Source organism: Ailuropoda melanoleuca, chromosome 3 (genome assembly GCF_002007445.2).
Source record: "Ailuropoda melanoleuca isolate Jingjing chromosome 3, ASM200744v2, whole genome shotgun sequence".
NCBI classification, from domain to species: domain Eukaryota; kingdom Metazoa; phylum Chordata; class Mammalia; order Carnivora; family Ursidae; genus Ailuropoda; species Ailuropoda melanoleuca.
In genome coordinates this window covers 3,635,049-3,656,280 of record NC_048220.1, presented here as the reverse complement: position 1 = coordinate 3,656,280, position 21,232 = coordinate 3,635,049, and the positions used below count along the sequence as shown (strand labels likewise).

At 46.4% G+C, this 21,232-nt stretch overlaps 1 protein-coding gene across 1 annotated transcript in view; it reads right to left on the bottom strand.

Moving 5' to 3' along the window:
- RNF130 (ring finger protein 130) overlaps window positions 1–21,232 on the bottom strand; it is a 94,468-nt gene that overhangs the window by 16,608 nt on the left and 56,628 nt on the right. The window contains exon 6 of the mRNA XM_034655830.1: window positions 19,588–19,792. Coding sequence (XP_034511721.1) covers window positions 19,588–19,792 — 205 coding nt within the window. The remainder of the gene's footprint in view (window positions 1–19,587; window positions 19,793–21,232) is intronic.

The following is a 21,232-nucleotide window of genomic DNA, read 5'->3' as shown; positions in this document are numbered from 1 at the left end:
GCTCAGTGCTATTCTATGACCAACAGACCCAACTAGGTAATGGAAGGACCTGGCAGATTATAAGGATTACTCTCACTATGGAAACCTCCCTGTGTTCCTGTAATTAATGCCACAGTATAATCTACAAATCTGCATCTTGTGCTTTCTTCAAGAAATGAGACAATGCTCATGCCTGCATCAAGAATTCCCTTGGGGTGAGGCTGGGGAGGATGGGCGGTGCCTGGCTGTGAGTAGAGGCTCCTGTCCCCCTTCTGAGAGGCCTTTTCTCCTATTTTCTCCATATAATTTCTAGCCTCACCGCAGGCCCTATCTCCAGATCAGGCACCTGTATTTGCTCAGAAGTGGCAAAGGTTTGTTTTATCGCTACGCCGTAGGCTTCACGGTAGCTGCACCCATTGAAAATGATAAACAACCAGAATTTTCACATAAAGCTTTCCCTCTTAGAAAACAGGAATTGGAGCTTGAGGCAAGACAGCCTTTCCAAGAGTCCTTTCAAAGGGCTGCTCGAGTTCTCGCCTGGAAGATGAGCGTGTGTTGGAGGGGAGAACATGGGGGAAAGACAGTGGTGCCCAACGGACCCAAACATTGAGCAGAAGACCAGCCGCAAAACCTCAGCGGGGTGGGGGCCCTTCCTGGGCTGGGGGCCGCTTGGGCCAGGCTTTCCCATCATCAAACCAGGAAGGACTTTGAGGGGTCAATTCTTTTCATACGAGGAAGGGAGCAACAGGTATTACTGGGCAACACTACGTGCCAGGGGCATTCACAGATGCTACTGGGACTCTTACTGCACGGGCGAGACGCTGAGGCTGGGAGAGGCTACACGACCGCGCCGGCCAGGAAGGGCTAGCCCAGGTTCCCAGCCCAGCTGCTTGACCACACATTTGAATGTGCAGCTCACTGCGATCTAAGCACCCAGCAGTTGCTGCTTTGTGTGTTTCGGTTCATTTAGCTGGCAGAGTAGGTCAAGTACTCAGAGGGGCAGTGCAAATGCAGTTTGTTTTGACCAAAGCTTAGTGGGGCCGGCCTCACGGAGACCTAAATTCTGTGTGTGCTGCGGTTGTGAATGTCCTCATCTGTCCAGGGCTATTCATGCCGACTTCCAACCGAGGGGGGACTCCAGTCAGAAGCCCAGCTCGGCGTGGGAGCCCGAGTCTCAGCGTGCACTGATACCCGCTCAGCAATAAATGCCATTGAAACAGCGTGTGTGACCCTGCCTCGGGCTCCACGGCAGGTGCACCTGCCCTGTGGTGATGGGGACACAGGACTCTGATGTCCCCGCGGGGAGCTGCAGTCCTGGCCCCCGTGTCAGTGCTGCACTGTGATTGGAGTGATTTTTCAAATGTCATTTGGACTCCACTTTGGATTTTGCCTTTATAACCCCCCCCTAGCCCCTAAGATGCCACTGCTCTCCCCTGTAGTTAGGATAAGGCGAGTCCCCAGAAGCTAGGTGCTGGAAACGCCCCTTTCTGGGGCTGAACCAAAGGAAATTGTGCCTTTGAGTTCTCAGCGACCCTTCATGGTCCACCTGCCAAGGCTGCCCTTGTTTTAGCTGTGTGTGGTGTGTGGTGCGTGGTGGTGGCGTGTGGGGGTCTTGAGGGAAGAAGCCTCCTGGAAGGAGGGGTCGGTCAAGTCCCACTCTGGCTGAGCACCCCAGTTCTGCCTCTGCACCCCGAACTTAGGGTGGCCTTGGCGGGAAAGGGTGCCATCTTGAGGCAGGGGGCCTGACCCCTTTCCCTTTGGTTATTCAAGACCAACTTTGTATTTTCCTCAGAAGGAACTTTTACGAGAAGCTTTAAGGTAAAGAACACAAGAGTGAGGGAACTGGATACGTTTTACGGATTTGCTAGATTTCCGCTCAGTTTCCTGGAGCCCCGTCAGTGACTGTGCACACCTGGCCTGGGCCTCATTTCATCACCTGGGTTTGCCCTTACCCTCCCTTATCCTCAGCCTGAACTTGGGTTTAGCGGCCGCCCCAGCTCTTGTGATTTCCACCTGCCTTCTTGATTCCTCAGGGTCTCCCCCATCTCTCTCTGAGCTGTCTGCTGAGTGGATCTAAATGCACTGATGCAGCTCTCGTGTGGATGCTCTCCTGTGCTGGGTGAATTCTCCCTGGAGGTCTCCTTCCCCATGGGCTTCTAGAATCTTCTCACTGGCCCCACCCTTTCCATCTTATTTCTTGCCTGCTGGCTTGTTAAGGCACCTTCTCAGCTGGGATGTTCTAAGCCAGCACCTCCACCTACTTTCTTTAGTGACCCTGTTATTTTAATTTTAGGAGACAGCCTGCAGCTAATTCACACCTTCCAAAATGCACGAGTCTCCTTGTGGCTGAAAAGCCACCGATCTTGTGACAGCCCCAGGACGCCTCTCTCCCCAACCCTGCTTGGGTCCTAAACGCAAGCCCATCACACTTCTCGGCCTTTCCTACCACCAAGCTTTGTGCACACGGGGCCCATGGTCAGGATGCCTGCGATCTGCTCTTCGACTTGGTAAGCTTCTTCTCTAAGGCAAACAGCATGGGGTTTAGAACACAGTGCTGGCAAGTTCCTGGATTTCTCTAAACTTGTTTCCTTGTCTGTAAAATAATGGAGTGTTGTGAGGATTAAATGAGTTCATGTGTGAAATGCTTACAAGAGTGCCTACCCCATAGTAAGCTACTATTAAGATCAATAATTCATTTTCAAAATACATACACACGTGTACAGAAAGAGAATGTGTGTGCATGCCCAGCCCTCAAACAGTTCCCTCCATTCATCGTCCTGGTTTCCCCCCAAACCTGTGAATTCCTTAAGGGCGAGAATCACGCACACTGTAGCAAATGCTGGCCCAACCGTTTCAGGGCTGGAGGGTGGCTGGGGTCAGGAACCTTCCCCCTGGGCTGCCTCGGTTTCCTTCTCACCTTGCCACTTAACACGGGAGCAATCTTGGCCAAGTTTCTGGACATTCTCTAAACCTCGTTTCTTCATTTGTGAAAGAGGAGAGTAACTCTAATTTTCCCTGATTTGGATATTGCCAAGATAAACATTATAATGTATGTACACCACTCAGCATGGTACCTGCCACAGCCTACGGGATCTGGTTGTCTCCTGCCCAGCTTCACAGCAGAGGGCTAGAAGGGCAGTTTCTATTTCCGTTGGATTCTTGGTTCTGTTTGTTGCCATTAGGTTCTGTCCTTAAACTATCTTGATACGGAATTTACTATAACCAAATATTTTTTCTAGATAAAAAGTCCAAGAACCTTCAGGATCTTTCTCAACTACCGAAAAAGTACAGTTACAACCCAGCCGGCCGACGAGAAATTAGATTTCATTCCCAAGCTTCATTGGCTATAAATGCACGAAGCCTGATTACTAGGGAGGGTCAGTGCACTGCTTTCCTGTGGAGGCTCTTTGGATCACAGATTGTATTCTTACACACCTTTGGTCTGTTGTAAACACTAAGGCTGCCTTGAAATAAAAGTTTTTTTTTTTTAAAAGATTTTATTTAATTATTTGACAGAGATAGAGACAGCCAGCGAGAGAGGGAACACAAGCAGGGGGAGTGGGAGAGGAAGAAGTAGGCTCAGCAGAGGAGCCTGATATGGGGCTCAATCCCAGAACGCCGGGATCACGCCCTGAGCCGAAGGCAGCTGCTCAATGACTGTGCCACCCAGACGCCCCTGAAATAAAAGTTTGAAAAACACCTTTTTTTGGGGGGGGTATGTGCAGAAAACAAAAAACAAAAACAATCCATGCCTTAAGGATTACAAAGTTTTTTTCCAAGAAGGGCTTAAAACTGAAATATCAATCGGTTCCAGGCTAACTTCTGGTCATTTTCTAATTTTTAACGTCGTAAACAAGAAATTACTCAACTTCCTACATTGCTTCCTTCATAAAACTGACTTCTTAGTTGGTAGCACCGTGACCATGAAGAAATAAGCAGCTGCGTTTTGATGAAAATTTGAATTCTGGTTTTAAGGCACCAAAACGCCCACTTAAAGGATAACATGTGTGCACATACACAACACACCACTTTCATAGCTACTGAGAGACCATGACTAATTGAAACATAAAAACTTAATGATGCCAGTTAAATCTCAAAGCCATGAAACGGCAGGTTCAAATTTCAATGGCTGATAAATCTTCCCTAAGACTGATGGAAAGCTCCATCCTCTTAATTCACACTTAATTCACTCTTAATTTCATTTCTTAGCTCTTGTAAAAGTTCTATATTTGGCCCTGAACAGCACCTACTATTTAAAAAAAAAAGTCTTACTCTCTGCTAGGGCTTGAAATAATGTGGAAAAGGTGAAAGTACACCAATAGACACAGTGGCATGATCATTAAACAGTCCTACATCTCCTGACTGCTGATGAAGGAAAACAACAACCCACCATAAATGGGAAGGAGAGTGAAGAGAACAAACGAGGTTAATTTTCACTGGAATAAACTGAGGTGGGGAGGAACTATCCTACTAATTTATGAAAATCTGCTTGAAGAAAAAGATTTTGTAGGAATTGAGGAAGAAGCCAACCTCAACACAGCCCACTCCAGAGAATAAGGTTAAACATTCAGCTGAACTCTGTAGCACAGAGGTGGCTGGAAATATCAGGAGAGCCACTGAACCAGTCAATCTCAAAGGATAACAATGTACTGAATAACCTCTGCAGCTTCTAGAAATCCTTTAACCTTATATGCACCTAACAACAGAGCCCCAGAATACATAAAGCAAAAACTAACACAACTGAAGGAAGAAACAGACAATTCAATAATAATCACTGGAGCCTTCAATACCCCATTTTCTTTTTTTAAAAAGTATTTTATTTATTTATTTGACACGGAGAGAGAGCACAAGTAGGGGGAGCAGCAGGCAGAAGGAGAGGGAAAAGCAGGCTCCCCATCAAGCAAGGAGCCTGATGAGGGGCTCGATCCCAAGACCCTGGGATCATGGCCTGAGCCAAAGGCAGATGCTTAACTGACTGAGCCACCCAGGCACCCCCCATTTTCAGTAACAGATAGAACTAGATAGCAAATAAAAGAGGAACAAGAAGATTTGAACAACACTATTAACCAGCTAGACCTAACAGACATTACAGAGCACTCTATTCAATAGCAGAATATATATTTTTCTCAAGTGCACATGGAATATCCTCCAGGATAGACCTTATGTCAGGCTATAAAACAAGCCTAAATGTATTTTAAATGATTGAAATAATACAAAGTATGTTCTCCAACCACAAGGTAATGAAATTAGAAATGTACAAGAGAAGGAAATTTTGGAAATTCACAAACATGTTTTTTTGTTTTCCTTTTTTAAAAAATATTTGAGAGAGAGTGAGAGATCGAGTGCAAGCAGAGGAGGATCAGAGGGAGAGGGACACACCAGCTCCATGCTGAGTGAGGAGCCTGATGAGGGGCCCGATCCTACAACCCTGAGATCATGACCTGAGCTGAAATCAACAGTCAGACGCTACCCAGGTGCTCCAACATGTGGGGTTTAAACAACATACTCCTAAATAACCAATGGGTCAAAAGAGAAATCACAGGGGAAAGCAGAAAATACTCTAGGATAGATGATACAAAAACCATAACATACCAAAACTTATGGATGGGCAAAATTGTGTTTAGATGAAAATTTATAGTTGTAAATGCTTGTAAGAAAGATCTGAAATTAATAACCTGATTTTCTACTCTAAGAAAAAAGAAAACTAGACCCAAACCAAGCAGAGGGAGAAAATAACAAAGATCTGAGCACAAATTAATGAAATAGAGAATAGAAAAATAGGCAAATCAATGAAACCAAAAGTTACTTCTTTGAAAAGGTCAAAATTTACAAACCTGTAGCCAGACTGACTAGGCAAAAAAGAAGACTCAAGTTACTAAAATCAGGAATGAAAGAGGGGACATTACTACCAACGCTGCAGGAATAAAAAAAGATTATAAGGAAATCTTACAGACAATCGTATGCCAATGAGAGAGACAACCTTGTGAAATGGACAAATTACTACACAGATAGAAACTATAGAAACTGACTTAATCAGTACTAGAAAATATGAATAGATCTATAACAGGTAAAGAAAGAGAGACGGTAATCAAAACACTTCCCACAAGGAAAAATCCAGGGCCAGATGGCTTCACTGGTGAATTCTACCAAATAATTATATAAGAATTAACACCAATCCTTCTCAAACTCTTCCAAAAACCAGCAGAGGAATTACTTCATAATTCATTATATGAGGCCAGCATTACACTGATACTAAAGCCAGAGAAAAACATCATAAGAAAATTACAGACCAATACCTCTTATGAATATAGATGCATAAATCCTCAGCAAATACCAGCAACCTGAATTCTGCAACGTATAAAAACATAATCCCACTGTAACCAATTGGGATTTATTCCAGGAATGCAAGGTTGGTTCAACACATGAAAATCAATCAATAAATATACTATATTAATATGGTAAAGGACAACACTCACACAATCATCACAATAGGCATAGAAAAATCATTTGACGAAATCCAAAACTCATGATAAAAACACTCAATAAGCTACAAATAGAAGGGAACTTTTTCAACCTGATAAAGGGCATCTATGAAAATCCCACAGCTAACATCATGGTGATAGTCTGAAAGCTTTCCCCCCCAAGATCAGAAACAACAAACACATAGATATCTGTTTGCTCCACTTCTATTCAACATTCCACTAATGGAGGGTCTAGCCAGGGTCAATTATGCAAGAAAATAAAAGACATCCAGATTGAAAAGAAAGAAGTTAAAACTATCTTTATTTGCCAAAGAGACGACCTGTTACATAGAAAATTTTAAGACATCCACTAAAAGACTATTAGACCTAGTAAATGAGCTCAGCAAGGTTGTAAGAATAGGAAGTCAATGTACAAAAGTTAATCATATTTCTACAGAAATTAAATAAATGGAGAAAGACATCCTCTGTTCATGGATTGAAAGACTTACTATTTTTAATTTTACTATTTTTAAAAGATTTTATTAATTTATTCGAGAGAGACAGAGACAGGGAGAGCATGAGTGGGGCAAGGGGCAGAGGGAGAGGGAGAAGTACTCTCTGCTGAGCAGGTAGCCTGACTTGGGGTTTGATCCTTGGATCATGACCTGAGCCAAAGTCAGACGCTTAACTGACTGAGACACCCAGGTGCCCCAATATGTATTTTTTTAATTAAAAAAAATTTTTTTAAGTAGGCTCCATGCCCAGCATGGACTTGAAATTACAACCCTGAGACCAAAACCTGAGATGAGATCAAGAGATGGACACTTAACTGAGCCACCCAGGCGTAATATTAAAATAACACTACTACCAAAAATGATCTGTAGATTCAGCATAATCTCTATCAAAATGCCAGGTGGCATTTTTGCAGAGATTGAAAAACTGATCTTAAAATTTATATGGAAATGCAAGGGACCCTGGAGAGCCAGAGCAATCTTGAAAAAGAACAAAGTTGGGAGGACTCACACTTCCCAATTTTAAAACTTACTACAAAGCAAGAGTAATAGATACCATGTGATACTGGCACAAGGACAGAAAGGGAGACCAGAGGAATAGAATTGAGAGTCCAGAAATAAATCCATGTATTATGCTTAACTTACTTTTGACAAGGGTATCAAGACCACTCAATGGGGGGAAAGAATAATTTGTCCAACAATATGGTACTGGGACAAACGGATAGCCACATGCAAAGAATGAAGTTGGACCCCTACCTCACACCATATACAAATATTAACTCAAAATGGGTCAAAGACCCAAACATAAGAACTAAATGATAAAACTGTTGGGAGGTTTTGTCACCTTGAATTGGGCAATGGTTTCCCAGATATGATCCCTAAAACACGAACCAAAGAAAAAGAAAAACTGGGCTCCATCAAAATTAAAAACTTGTATCTTGAAAGATACTATCAAGAAAGTGAGCAACTTACCAATAGGATAAAATATTTGTAAGCCATATAAATGATAAAGGGCCTAGTAATCTGGAATATATAAAGAACCCTTACAACTCAACAACAAAAAGACCACCCAAATAAAAATAAATGGGCAAAGGACTCAAAAAGACTTTTCTCTAAAGACATTCAAGTGGCCAACAAGCACATGAAAAGCTGCCCAACATCATTAGTCATCGGGGAAATACAAACCAAAACCGTAAGGAGATGGGTTTTAAAAAGGAAAATAGTAAGTGCTTGTGAGGATGTGGAGAAACTGGAACCTTTGTATACCGCTGGCGGGAACGTGACACCGTGCATCTGCTCTGGAGAAATTTTGGCCGTTTTTCAACAAGTCAGAGCTACCACATGACCCAGCAATTCCACTCCAAGGGACAGACCCGAGAGAACTGAAAAGATAACCTTTACAGAAACTTGTCCACCGATGTTCACAGCAGCATGATTCATGGTAGCCAAAAGATGGAAACAACAAATGTCCATCACTGGATGAGTGGACGAACAAAATGTAGTATGCATCCATACGATGGAATATGACTCGGCCACAAAAATGAGCATGATTCATGCTACAACATTGGAGAACTTGAAGATGTTATGCTACGTGAAAGGAGCGGGATGCAAAGGGCTACAGGTATGATTCCATTTCTATGGCATGTCCAGAATGGGTAGATCCAGAGAGACAGCAGATTCGTGGTTTCCAGGCTGGCAGGGGGATGGGAGGGGTGAGAGGTTACTGTTCATGGGTACAAGTCTTCTTTCGGGGGTGATGCAAATGTTCTGAATTAGGAAGTGATGGTTGCACGATCTCATGAATATACTAAAAACCACTGGAATGGCTCATCTTTCACAAGGGTAAATTTTTACAGTATGTGAATTGTACCTCCATCGAAAAGATACAAATCTTCAACCCCCTACCGATTGGAGAATGACTGTGGTAGTGAACCCATTACCAGTGGGAGTAAGTTCCCATCCTCAGGGATGCTGAGGTAAAAGGTTGAGAATTCATGGCTCAAAATGTTCACACATACAGATAATCCTTCAAGCACAGAATTCAATGGAACGTAAAATATTTCAACATTTTCCTCATCAATACAGCAAAGAATATTTCATTTACACTTGTAAAATTGTTCTGTTCCAACTTTTTAGAATTTGTTTTTTAAAAGAATACCATCCAAACCGGGTGGAAAGCCATCTCGGACAGATGTAATTTATTACTAATCAATGTGTATTCTGGGAAATTTCCCTTATACTCATTCCTTCATCCTACCGATATTTATTGAGCACTTACTATGTGCAAAGCACTCTACCAGGCATGGGGGACGCAGCGGCGAGTGACATGGCTCAATGTCCCTCCTGCCGCGGGGCTGACGAAGGAGCGTGAGATTCTCAGACAGGACGGTGACCCTGAAAAAAGTGAGATGGAGTAACCCCACTGAGGGCCCGGGCAGGCGTCACCATGCAGGATGTGCCCGCGCTCTGGTCGCATTGGGGCACAGTAGGGGCCAGTGCGAAAGCGCCAACAGCGTTACTGCTCCTCCCAGGGGGGACTCGTGAGCACATCCTGCCTCCGAAACACACGCACATGAAGTCTGGGCATGTGATCTCCAGGTCGGCCTTCCGGACACAAGTGGGTCAATAATACTCGACGGCACGGTCTTTTTTTATTTTATTATTTATTTATTTTAATACAAAGCTTTGGCATTAGCAATTTTATGAAAAAATAAAATGTACTAAAAATAAACGCTTGTGTGGCATGATTGGTAAATGATGCACAAAAATAGGTTCTTTTTTCCTTCAAGGCAATCAGTCAGAAAGCAGTTTTATTCTTCTTCAAAACCATTCTACCCTGTGGAATGAAAGGAAAAAAAAAAAAAGACAGAGGTCAAGAATTAGTTAAAGGGGAGTTGCCACTATTTCAAACTAACAGAGAAAGTGATCCTCGTGGAAGGGCGGCCTGGGGAGTCCCCAGCTATTTCCCAGCCCCACTGGGTACAGCCGGTCAGCCGCTGGTATTTTCCTGAACTTGGGAGCTTCAGATCTGTGGTCAAGTGGCTCAGTCACCTCACAGGTGTGTGCATCCTCCCAAAAGGAATGCAGGGAAAAGCCCAGGCTAACAGCACCTTGTTTAAAAATGCAGGGACAGTTTCACACAATTTATAACTTTTCCTGGTTTGAATGCATGTTCTCAGGGCCCTGTGGCCTGAAATCTGTGTCTGTGTCTTTACAATAGGATCCCCTCAAACAAGAATGTCAGACTCTACTGTGAAATGAACTTTGCAGAGTACAGACTTCCAGGGGTAAGGCTCTCTCACCGGACTTGCCCAGACGGTGTGCGTGCGCGCATGTCCCTCAATCAGGAGCCTGACGGAACCTGGGGTCTCGGGCTAACGCTGCCCCCCTCAGCCTGGCTCTGTGGGACTGCCCTAGCTCCCCTAAGCCTTGCACAGCTGGTTCACTGCCTTGGTTCTCAATTTGTGTCTGGAGTGGTGCTCTGTCTTCTCTCTGCTCAGTTCCGGATCCACGTTCCTGACTCTGGTCATCGCACAATTCTCCAGCACCTCCTCATTTCCTCTCCTCCCCAGGACTTCCTCCTTCAGCTGCGTACTCCCACCTAACCCACCTTCCTGCCTCCAGTCTCTACCAGTCAGAGCGACTTCCCAGCCACAGGAATCCTTTTTTTGCTGAGGAGCCTTACACACTACCCGCGGTTTATAAGAACCCAGTCCAAACCCTGCAGTTGGCCTACCGCCACCACCGCTCCCAGGACACACATCAACCCCATAAGTCCCTGAACTTCTCTGCTTTTTCCTCCTTGGGCCCTAATTATGCCCGGCCTGGTTCCTGAGTCCCCCCTCCAGGAAGCCTTTGATGACTCCCTGGGGCCAGAGCGGCAGTTCCGCGGCGTCTGTGCGACCCCGAGCGGCTGTGCCTAGTCGGCAGGCTCTCCCGTCCCCTCAGCGGGCGCCAGGGACCCTGAATGAACGAGAAGCTGGGAGGAAGGCCATTCACAACTTCACACAGAGCTCCGGACTGGGCTGTTACTGCAGCCCTGCTGAAGATAACACACTGATTTTACAAAACTTGCTCAGAGAAATCAGATATTGGAGGTCAGAACTTTGAATGGGTGCATCACGATTTTTACACTAACTTTATTTGGCTGCTCTTCTAAGGAACTATAAGCTAACGCAGCCACAAGATGAAAGGTACCTGTGGAAATCAGAAATGACCGCTACACAGACAGGGCAGAGGTCCCATCAAAGGTTCCCATTGCCTTTAATCTTCTTTGTGCCATCATGTCTCCAGAAAAGCCAACTGTCTTCTTCCATCACGTGATGTGGAGCCCTTACAGGTGTCTCTGGTACAGTCCCGGACAAGCAGTGTGAAACTTGGGCTTGGACCCCACGCCCTTCTTCCTCTGCTATTTCTCAGCCCCGCTGGGCCCTGGGCTATTTTGTGTGTATATCTCAGGATCCGAGTGGCTCAAAGGAGAAGTGAATACTAACAGAAAGAAGAGGATTCATGATCGAACTGGGGGCAAGTTCAAAGCTTCGCTGGCATCACTACAAGGGAGGCTGCCTCGGAAAGATAAACAGTCCACGCTGGGCTGGTGGCAGCCGCAGGTACTCGGTTGAGAACGAGAAATTCAGAATGTTTTAGATCTGCGTTTCTCAAACCGCAGACTGCCACCTCTTACTTGACCGTGGACGTGACGTGGGGTTCCCGAGCAGCCTTGACGACAGGTGCAGAGAAGGGATCAGCGATACTGCATGTGCTGAGGCCAATGTCTGAGACCTGCCTTGCTTACACACGTGCGGATACGTGTCACAATGTAAAATGCAGTTCTTACAGTGGCACGTGATAAAAAAAAATAAAAAAAAATCACTGGTTTTGATACTTAAGGGTCTAAAAGAGGCAGCCAGCTGGCAGGGCACGTCACCCCTCCTGTGGGGCGCTGACCCCTGCTAAGAAAGGACCGTTTAGGACAGACAGCCGAGGAGGGGCTCTCTGAACTGCCTCTGACCTCCACCTGCCGCAGGGTCTGCCCCCGAACAGCGCCAGCCCTGTGGCTCGTTTCTGTCTGCACAAGCAGGTCCTGGCGACTCACTCTCTTCCAAGGCATCCACGTCATGGGCGGACACTGCCGACCCGCACAAAGCTCTTCTTTGTCTTCGGAGGCGCTCTACCTCCCTGTGGACACGCCCCCCTGAGCTCCCGAACTACACAGTACGCCCACCCCGTATGCACTGGCAGTCCTCACGGACTCTGACGAGTGTCACACAGGGCCCCACACGAGACTAAGTTGTTGGGAGGCACTCAGTGAACTGTAGCTATTCTCCTCCTCTTTGGGGGCCCTTCAAATACTTGGAGACATCCCTCACGTCACCCTCAGCTCCTCCCTTCTAAGCCAAGCGTCCCCACGACATCAAAATGATGATGTTTTCAGATCCTTTTATACTGAAGTATGTCAATATTCCTCCTAAGAATGTGAGCGGAATGTGTGCTTGAGGGGCTCAGTTGGCTGAATATCCAACTCTTGGTTTCGGCTCAGGTCATGATCTCAGGGTTGTGAGATCGAGCCCCGCGTCGGGGTGTCCGAAATTCTCTCTCTCCCTCTCCTTCAGCCCCTCCCCTGCTCGCTCGTGTGCTCTCTCTTTCCAAAATAAATAAATCTTCAAAAAAAAAAAAAAAGAAAAAAAAAGAAGAGCGTGAGAACAATTCAGAAATACTGAAAAGCAAGTAAAACAGAAACATCCATTCCTTTGCTGGGACTTGTGAGTTTCTATCAGTCCGTCTCGGAGGAGCCAGTGCACCAGGCATGCTGGTGGGGACGACTGTGACCTGGGGCAGAGCCGGGGCTGCCCCGGCTTGGGTTAGGCTCAGGATTGTACATTTGTTCCAGGTACTGCACATGAACCACGTCACGCTCATGTCCTCCTGCTGAGACAGTTTGGGATCCTGAATGTCTGGGTTACACCCCGGGGCAGATCCTCGGGCATGAGTTCCGGGAATGGGAATCTAGGAACCGAGAAAGGACACGGAGGAGGATACCGAGCCCAACCTCCCATTCAGCTCAAAATCCGCCTACATCACCTTCCTTGTCTCACAACTTGTGTCTCAAATAAAAACGATGAAAACATTTACTTTTCTTAATAAGTTGAGGGAAAAACAGACTGATACGAATGTCAGCTGGTAAACGCTGGGATCTAACGAGGTTTTCTGAATAATGTAGAGCAGCAAACCTCCTTTGGGAACTGAAGTTCACTAACCTTGCTTACTGAGGGACTAGGAAACAGGGTATGAGAAGATGATACATAGATTTACCTTGCGTGTACTGGCTTCTTTGACTACCATCCTGTTTATATCTGCAAAGCCTCAACATTCACTAGATTTGCCGTGTTAAAAAATTAAAGTACAATCAGTCACGGTTGAGTATTTCAGTAGTATTTCGACACAACAGAAGGGGCGTGACTCCAGATCAGGGAACAGCGTCAAGCCCTGGGTAAGGGTGCAGGTGCAGAGTGTGGTGAGGGAGGGCGTGCCTTTACCCCCAGCGGGGGCAGAGGTGGGCAATGGACATGCTGCAGCCAGGTTTGGGCCCGCCTGGCTCCCCCTGCCTGTCCTTACACGTGGCCCACACTGCTGCCTCTGGCCCACAGGCTTTCACCAGTGACTAGATTGGGTCAAGGTCTCGCTGTAATCACGATACACAAGTTCAGTGTAACGCTGTCAGAAGAGTTAACTAGGATAGTAGGTAACGTGTGGAGAGGTGAACTTTACTACCAACTTCCAAGATAAACCGCTCGCATGGGAAAAGATGGAATCTACTTATAGAGAAGACTACCTCACATGTGGATGAGGTCACCTAGAAAATCAAAACAGCAATTCAATCGAAAAGGCAATCTCATTTTGGCTGTAAATTTCAGTAAAGGCAAAAAGTGAAGTATGACAGATTTCAAATAATTCATTAATGAAGAATAATTATAGATTTATTTGCTAATATAAACTTTTCTCTGGAATTAAAATCACCTAGGAATTTTTCATCGACATTCTTGGGAAGGAGACACTGAGTAAGGGTGACTACTGTCTTTCTTTTATCCTCCAAAATTAAAATGGCCTTTAAAATATCAGGTAATTCATGTTATATAAAGAAGTCAACACATAAAAGCACAATAGGAGAGAAAAACATCACCCAAAATTCTACTAAATTAAGATAATCACCATTCATATTTTGGTGACCTTTCTTGCATTCATGTGTCCACACACACACACAGACACACACACACACTCTCTCTCTCTCTCTCCATGGGATCATGAAAAATCATCCTTCAGAGTAGTTCTGACTGAAGGCACAGAAATAAAATTTGGATGCATAATTGAAGTACCAACCCTCTACAAAGGCTAACGGGAGAAGGGTTGGCCTAAGACATGGATCTACTAAGATCAATGCTTAGACTGAGTCATGCAGGCATTTATGTGTGCAACCGAAATATTATGGCCCAGGGATTTTGATTTGTGAAATCAAAGGCTCTACTGAGCCTTCTCTAAAACAGCTGACGTGTGACCTGAGCTTGTGGCAGATCCTGGGGGCAGCAAGGCAACCACTGGATCACTTAATCGTTCTCTACAAGTGCCCAGAGTGCCTCTATTCGCTGATTGGTTTTCGCTGATGTGCGAAAGTTTTAAGCAGTGGGCTTACGCCATCATCGAGTCTGATGGGGTCACTGTGAGAATAAGCAAGACAGGTGACTGCAGGTGAAATCACTATTTCCCTCCAGACTGAGGTCTGAATCACAGGACTCACAGAGCTCCTGTGATTCTGTTACTATTTCATGGAAGAAAATGAAATTCATTTGCCAGATGATAAAGGTAGGTAGACGGTCAGGTCGTTCACAGGACTTCGGAAGAATCTCAGTGGAACCGTTCAGCTAACATTTATTGAGCACTTATCATGTACCAGGCACTGTGCTAAGCACTTTATATGCTACTTCGTACAACCTCTGACGTATTCCTGCCGTTATTCTTGTTTTTCTCTGCATGACTAAAATGAGCTTCCCAAGAAATATAGCTGCCTAGGTCTCCCAAGCAGAAAATGGAAGAGCAGGGAGTGGAATCCAGGTTACACCTGACTCTAGGGTCTGAGCAGTGAACACTGTGCTGTGTTGAAGTCAACCTGCCTCAGGTGGGTTTGACCTGCTCGATGAGCAGCCGAGACTGTTCACCTGCAGGCTGAAGAAGGACACTGACCACAACATCTCCCCATGTGTGCTAGGGGCCAGGGATGCCCAAGGGGACTTCTTACAAGTGTCTAGCCAACAGATCAAGTTAGAGATAATAAAATCATGTCACTGTAAATGGAGGTTACTTGCCCATTTGTTTCCACAGCTGGACAATGAGCGTTCAATTAAATCAATTACATGGGCTTGGCCGGTTATTACTAATCCGTTAAAACGCCAGGACATAAGTGAGTGTGGAGAGCCTATGAATTCCACCTGTGGAATTTGTGGTTTGTATCTGGGCTGTGTCCCAGGGACACTTTTATCTCCAATGAGTTTTCAGGAATACTGGAAAGGACTAAATAATAAGGACTATCTAATTTAGGTAAAGGCCCTAGATTTAAAACAAACCCAAAACCCCTTCCTTTATCTTACCCCTGTGTAAAGCAACTCCTGGAAAATCACCAGACCAAAATGGACCTCAACAGTCAGCTAGCCCAGTCGCGCCTGCTCTGAAACACCTCTGACCCACAGCAGCCCCGACAGGCAGCACGCGGCGTCCACCTGCACACCTTGTCCTGAGCACTCCCCGCGGCAAACCATCTCACTGGTGGGGGGCCTCGCTCACAGACGGTCTTCCTTTCACTGAGATGAAATTCGCCTTCCTGTCCCCTGCCCTCTGGTCCTCAATTTGCCCCACGGAAATATAGGTGACACCTTTTTTGTGTTCCCCCTGACAGTCTTCCCAATAGTTGGAAACAGTGGGTCCTGCTGATTGCTTCTTTCTTGAAGGCTACACATCCAAGTCACTGTCCCTTGACCCCAGGCCAGAGTGCCAGTGTTCCATCAAAAGCTAAGTACGTAAGATTCCGGGCAAAGTCTGGTGGGCACACAGGCACAGGAAAGTGGGACTATTCCTGCCAATGACCGGGACACAGACCTTCCTTACATCCCGTGACTGTACGGGTGCCCTTGGCGGCTGCGTCACACGGCTGCTGTACTCTACGCCTGTGGCTAACGAGAGCCCCTAGATCTTTTCTCAAGGGAGCTGTTGTCGCTGAGCAGGGCGACCTCCCGATCTGAGTACTGACTCCCGATATGTGGTCACGAAATACATTACTTTGCTACGTATGATCTCATCAGGATCAGTATGAGACCGGTGGAAGCCAATTTTCACCATCTTTATGAAAATTACAAGTTTTCTTGGGGTCATCTGGCACATGCAATCCAAAAAATAATGTGTTACTTACTCATTAGCATTCAAGCTAGCTGTGGCTCTGATGATCATGTAGCAGAGTGTGAGAGCACTGAGGAGGCCAAAACTGGCAATAATAAACCATTCTTCTGTTGACAAAGGAAAGGGAGGAAATCACTCTGGGGAGAAGGCTTAAGTCACATCGACGTCAACATTTCCCTCAAATGCAACGAAGCAGACGTCAACGGAGGTGTAAGCCAAGACCGGCCCAAGGAAGTAAAGCAGGAGGAGGTTTGCCAGAGAGCTACTAACTGGAGAAGGTTAGTAGAAGTAGTGGTGAGAGCTGCAAGGGAGAAAGGAAAGCGTGGCCCAAACGTTTCTTCCAGTTAAAGTCCTGAGGTAGGTGAGGGCTGTGGCCACCAAAAAGCGTGCAGGAGAAAGAGGTCTATAAAATTGCACGTGGACAGAGATTTTGAAATCGCTGCTTTAGATGACAGCACAGCAGACCAGCCACACTTCTATAATCTTTCCTTCTTCGATTTGTCACTTCTGCGCGGCCGTGTCACTCATTCTTAGAGGAAGGCTTATGAATACGGAGGAGGGGTCCCAAAGCTCTCGCAGGCACTCCACGCCGTCTGCAGGCTGGCCTTCCGTGGCCTTCCAGTCTACTTTCTTTCCTCCTAGGCACGGGTTTACTTACAGTCTTTATGTAAAAAAGGACATCTTACTGGTGTCTCTTGGAAAGGACTGCCCATCACACCCCCCACCGTCGGGAAGCGGCTCGGGTGACTCACCAGGTACCTGGCCCATCAGGGGGGTGAAAATCTCTGGTACACAGAACTCTAGGGTTTTCAGCTAGTCTCTCTCTAGATTCAGGAAGTCAGTTAATATTTTCCCTTCTTTTCAAAGTCTGTACTGTCAAGGCAACGTTCCGAAAACACCATTTCCTGAGAACCTCATATATAACCTGTGAACCGATCCTGACTTCCTAGGAAGTCTCAACTCTGAAATAGTTCCTAGAGATACACTGACCAGGCTGGTTTAGCAGCGTGGTTCACGGCGAAGCCCCCTCTGCACGCGCACTGAGGCCGCGGGAAGACATTTACACTTGGAGTACCAAATGTTTCTATGCAGAAGCTGTGTGTCACACAAGCGTTTCTCAAACTGGTTTCCATGAACCCCACAAACATGCAAAACTATGCGTGCCTAGGAATCTTTCTAGGAAAAGGTTATTACATTTTCATTGGATTTTAAAGGTGGTGGTCTCTGCAAGGCTAAGACTGTTCTTCAGGATTCCAGGATGAATGACTTTGCTCTACGAGCACATCTTGGCCATCTTGATTTCTAACATTAAAATGCTTAGCAAACTCTTTCTTTTTTGGTAAAAGTGCCGCCACTGCTTCCCGGATTACAAATTCCTCACACGTACAGTGAATTTATAAGGTTTTAAGTAAAATATGAACATTTAAGAACCCAAACCAAATTCACCATTTTTATCTGCATAGATTTTAAGTTAGGAAATTTTCAAAAAATTTAGCGATGACTGGTCATCAGGATCAAGAAGCTTAACGGGGTGTTCTTTATTTTCTTCTCAGAGACCTTTACACGTGATAAGCAGACTAAGTTTTAGAAGTGCAGTTACGTGTGTTTCTGCATTCTGAAGAGACCATCCACAGACGTATGGCATTTCGGTTATAAAAACTCATAACCGAAAGGAAGCCAGCGCCACCGCAACGACCCCCAGTGGGCGCAGGGGTATTCTGGCTGCAGCCGGCCCCGGTCAGCTCTGCCCACCCCGCTGGGTACTTAGCACAGTGCCTTGCACAGTGGATGCTGGGCGCACGCCCTGTAGCTGCCGCGACACTACAGAGCTTTGACGGAAAAGGAGAGGTCGCTTTGGGTTAACTTAACCACGTGAATTTATTTATTAACATGCATAAATTCCACTAACGGTGATTCATTTGATACATGAAGTCATTTTTTTTTAAATCATCAGAACGTAAGATTCTGAAAGGACCTTTCTGTGTAAAACATAATGGGATCAGAACTTAATGTAGTAGTAGGTGCTCAATAAATGTCGATCAGTGAAGAGCCGACAAAAACTCATCGATAAACAAATACCCTCTGTTTCCTTTATTGCTACTGGATCGGTTTTTAAAAATCTACACTCGAAAACCCGAAAACATGAAAAGCTTTTAAAACAAATCGCCGGGATGTGGTAGGAAAGGAGTCAAACTGCATCGAAGAAAACTTTTCCTTGTTTTATAACTGAATGAAGTCTCCTTGAGCTCAGACACATGACAGAACAAAACCTGGGCAACTGTCTACGATTACGAATCTCTGGTCGGTGGGAAACGTGCGCTTCCATTGAACAGCCCACTTGAGCCTTACTACGTGGAGGAAAAATCTTTCGTGACGGCTTTCTCAGCGCCGCGGCCTCGCAGGGCGCGGCAGGGCTCCGCCGGGTTTGGGGCTGGGAGCTACAGCAAGCGACAGCACGCGCTGGGGAAGGCAGCACCACAGTGGTGACAAGGAGGATGGAGAGAGGCGGTTAGATGGAGAGACCACGTAGAGCATGGAACTGAAGGAGACAGCTGGCTGGTTACAGGGTGAATGCCCGCAGGGCCCACACACACGCACACCGGACTCTGGCCCGGCCATCGACCCACTCCGAGCACCGCGTCTCTTCTCGGTAACGCTTCACCCATCGAGACGTTCCAGACTCGTGAGAGTGCTTTGAAAGGCACATCACCCCGCCCCACGTACCGTGACCCCAGAGAGGGAAGTGCCAAGACACCAGACCTGAGCAGCAACAGGCCGTCTCAGCTCCCCCCAGAGTTGTTCATTCGTGTGTTCAGATTCCGCCCTGGGTTCCCACTAAGCTGCCTGCAGCCTGGTGCTCGCGCGGGTTCCACAACACAGGACGCCCCGCGTCGCATCCCAGCGGGACCCTCTGAAATGCCCGTCCGCAAGGCGGTCATCAAAACAGGTTTACAATGGCTACTAAGACACTCGTCGGATGGCAGCTGTTTGTACTTATCTACACAAACACACAAGCTCCTCATTATAAGGAAAGTTTTGTCTCCCAAATACCTGTTTTAATAGAAGTACCTGTCACTTCCTCCGTTACAGTCTAACTGGCCTGGTGACTGCCTCAACCGCCCTCCGCAGCAGTCAACACACCCCAAGCCGCGGCAGCAAACCTGCCCCGCGCCTGGGAACAGGGCCCCACTTACTTGTTACTGCAATGTTGATCTCTCCCGTTCTGGGAGTGAGCTCCCCATCCTGAGGAAGCGGCGAGATCCCCGAAGTTCGAAGTGGCTCGAGGCCAAGGGAGTTGTCGCTGGCGAGGTCACCTAGGGCTGATCTTCGGTTAACCGCCTGGGTTCTGGTGAGCCTTTCCATGTCAAATGCTACGTTATCAGTACATGGCAAATTTGGCTGCAAAACATTTCCAGATTAAGAGTACTTAGAAAAATAACAAATCTCTGATAAAATTCTAAATATCTGATACCCTGTTGAAAAGGCGTTTTTTTCTTTCCATGTGATTTCCTCTCATTTCTTTCCCTATTTACCCTTTCTCACCCAAGAGTGTTCCTTTAAAAGACAGAGATGATTTCCTCCCAAAAATGATACCAGAGAAAACCAAAGTCTGCTGCACAGCTGAGAAAACTGGATACTTCATCTTCAAGAAGAGACGACAACCCCTGGTGGACATGCTCACGGGCAGAGGGTTTCATTATCATTGTTCTAAAGCTGACAAACAAGAAAATGCATCTCTCTGGCTCTTCCATCGATGTTGAAGGAGAGCAGAGAACTTAAAATACTGCTTTCCTCCTCCTAACATCTCTGTAATGTCCCATTTATCCAGCAGTCGGTTTTTAAACGTCTTCTACCTTTAGATACAAGGAAAGCACATGACCAAGAGCGTTGAAAAGACGGCTGAGCTTGAGTAAACCCTCGGTTTCAAAATCTAAGCATCTAGCCCTGAAGGAAAGGTACAGAGCTGCCCTGGGGCCAAAGCCTACCAACTAAAAAATGGGTGTGAAAGTCTCCTGAGGTAACGAGATGGCTATCTGGTCTCCCGAAACCTACACTTCTAGCACACAGCATGCTGGAAGCAGAGCTGGGAAGGATGGCAGACAGAAGCTCAAGTACGGAGAAGTGACAGCCGACAAGACCCACAGCAACGGCTTCCCAGGCAGAACAACTGTGCTAGATCACTCCCCAGCCAAAGTAAAATGCTTAGAACCATACCCGGTCAGAAGAGGTTTACTACGGCTTTTACATTTAAAACCATGGTAGCTTGTAATAGATTCTAGAAGGATGTTCGTTAAAAACAAGAGGAAGAAGTGTCCGTACTTCCAAGAATAGGACTGAAGACAAACCAAACCACCAGCAAGGCTGGAGGCAATGAAAGAGGTGGAGGTAATACTTCCCGAAGCACCTGCCGCACGCCAGATACAATGGCAGGTGCTCTATGGTAAACCCTTCACCCGGGTGACTGCTACCCAAGGGGCATATGGCAACGTCTGGAGACGTTCTGACCTCCTGACTGGTGAGTCATGCGACTAGCCTTTAGCCGTAGCCAGGGATGTGGGAGACACTCTATAGGGCACAGGACAGCCCCCTCCCCACCCCCGCCCCTGCTCAAGTTATCTGGTCCACAGTGTCAGTAGTGCTGAGGCAGCGTAAGCCTATGTTCAAATATGTCACAGACGTGATCTCCGGAGCCGGGAGGAGCCATCCTGCCCAGCTGGACCGCTAAGCTGCCAGCTGACAACATACTTCGAACAGGACTCCTCGGACGTGTTTGGGTTGCAAAGCTAAAATGAGCAATTTGTCTGCTGGATCACACTCAACTTTGGCTCCACAAAGAAG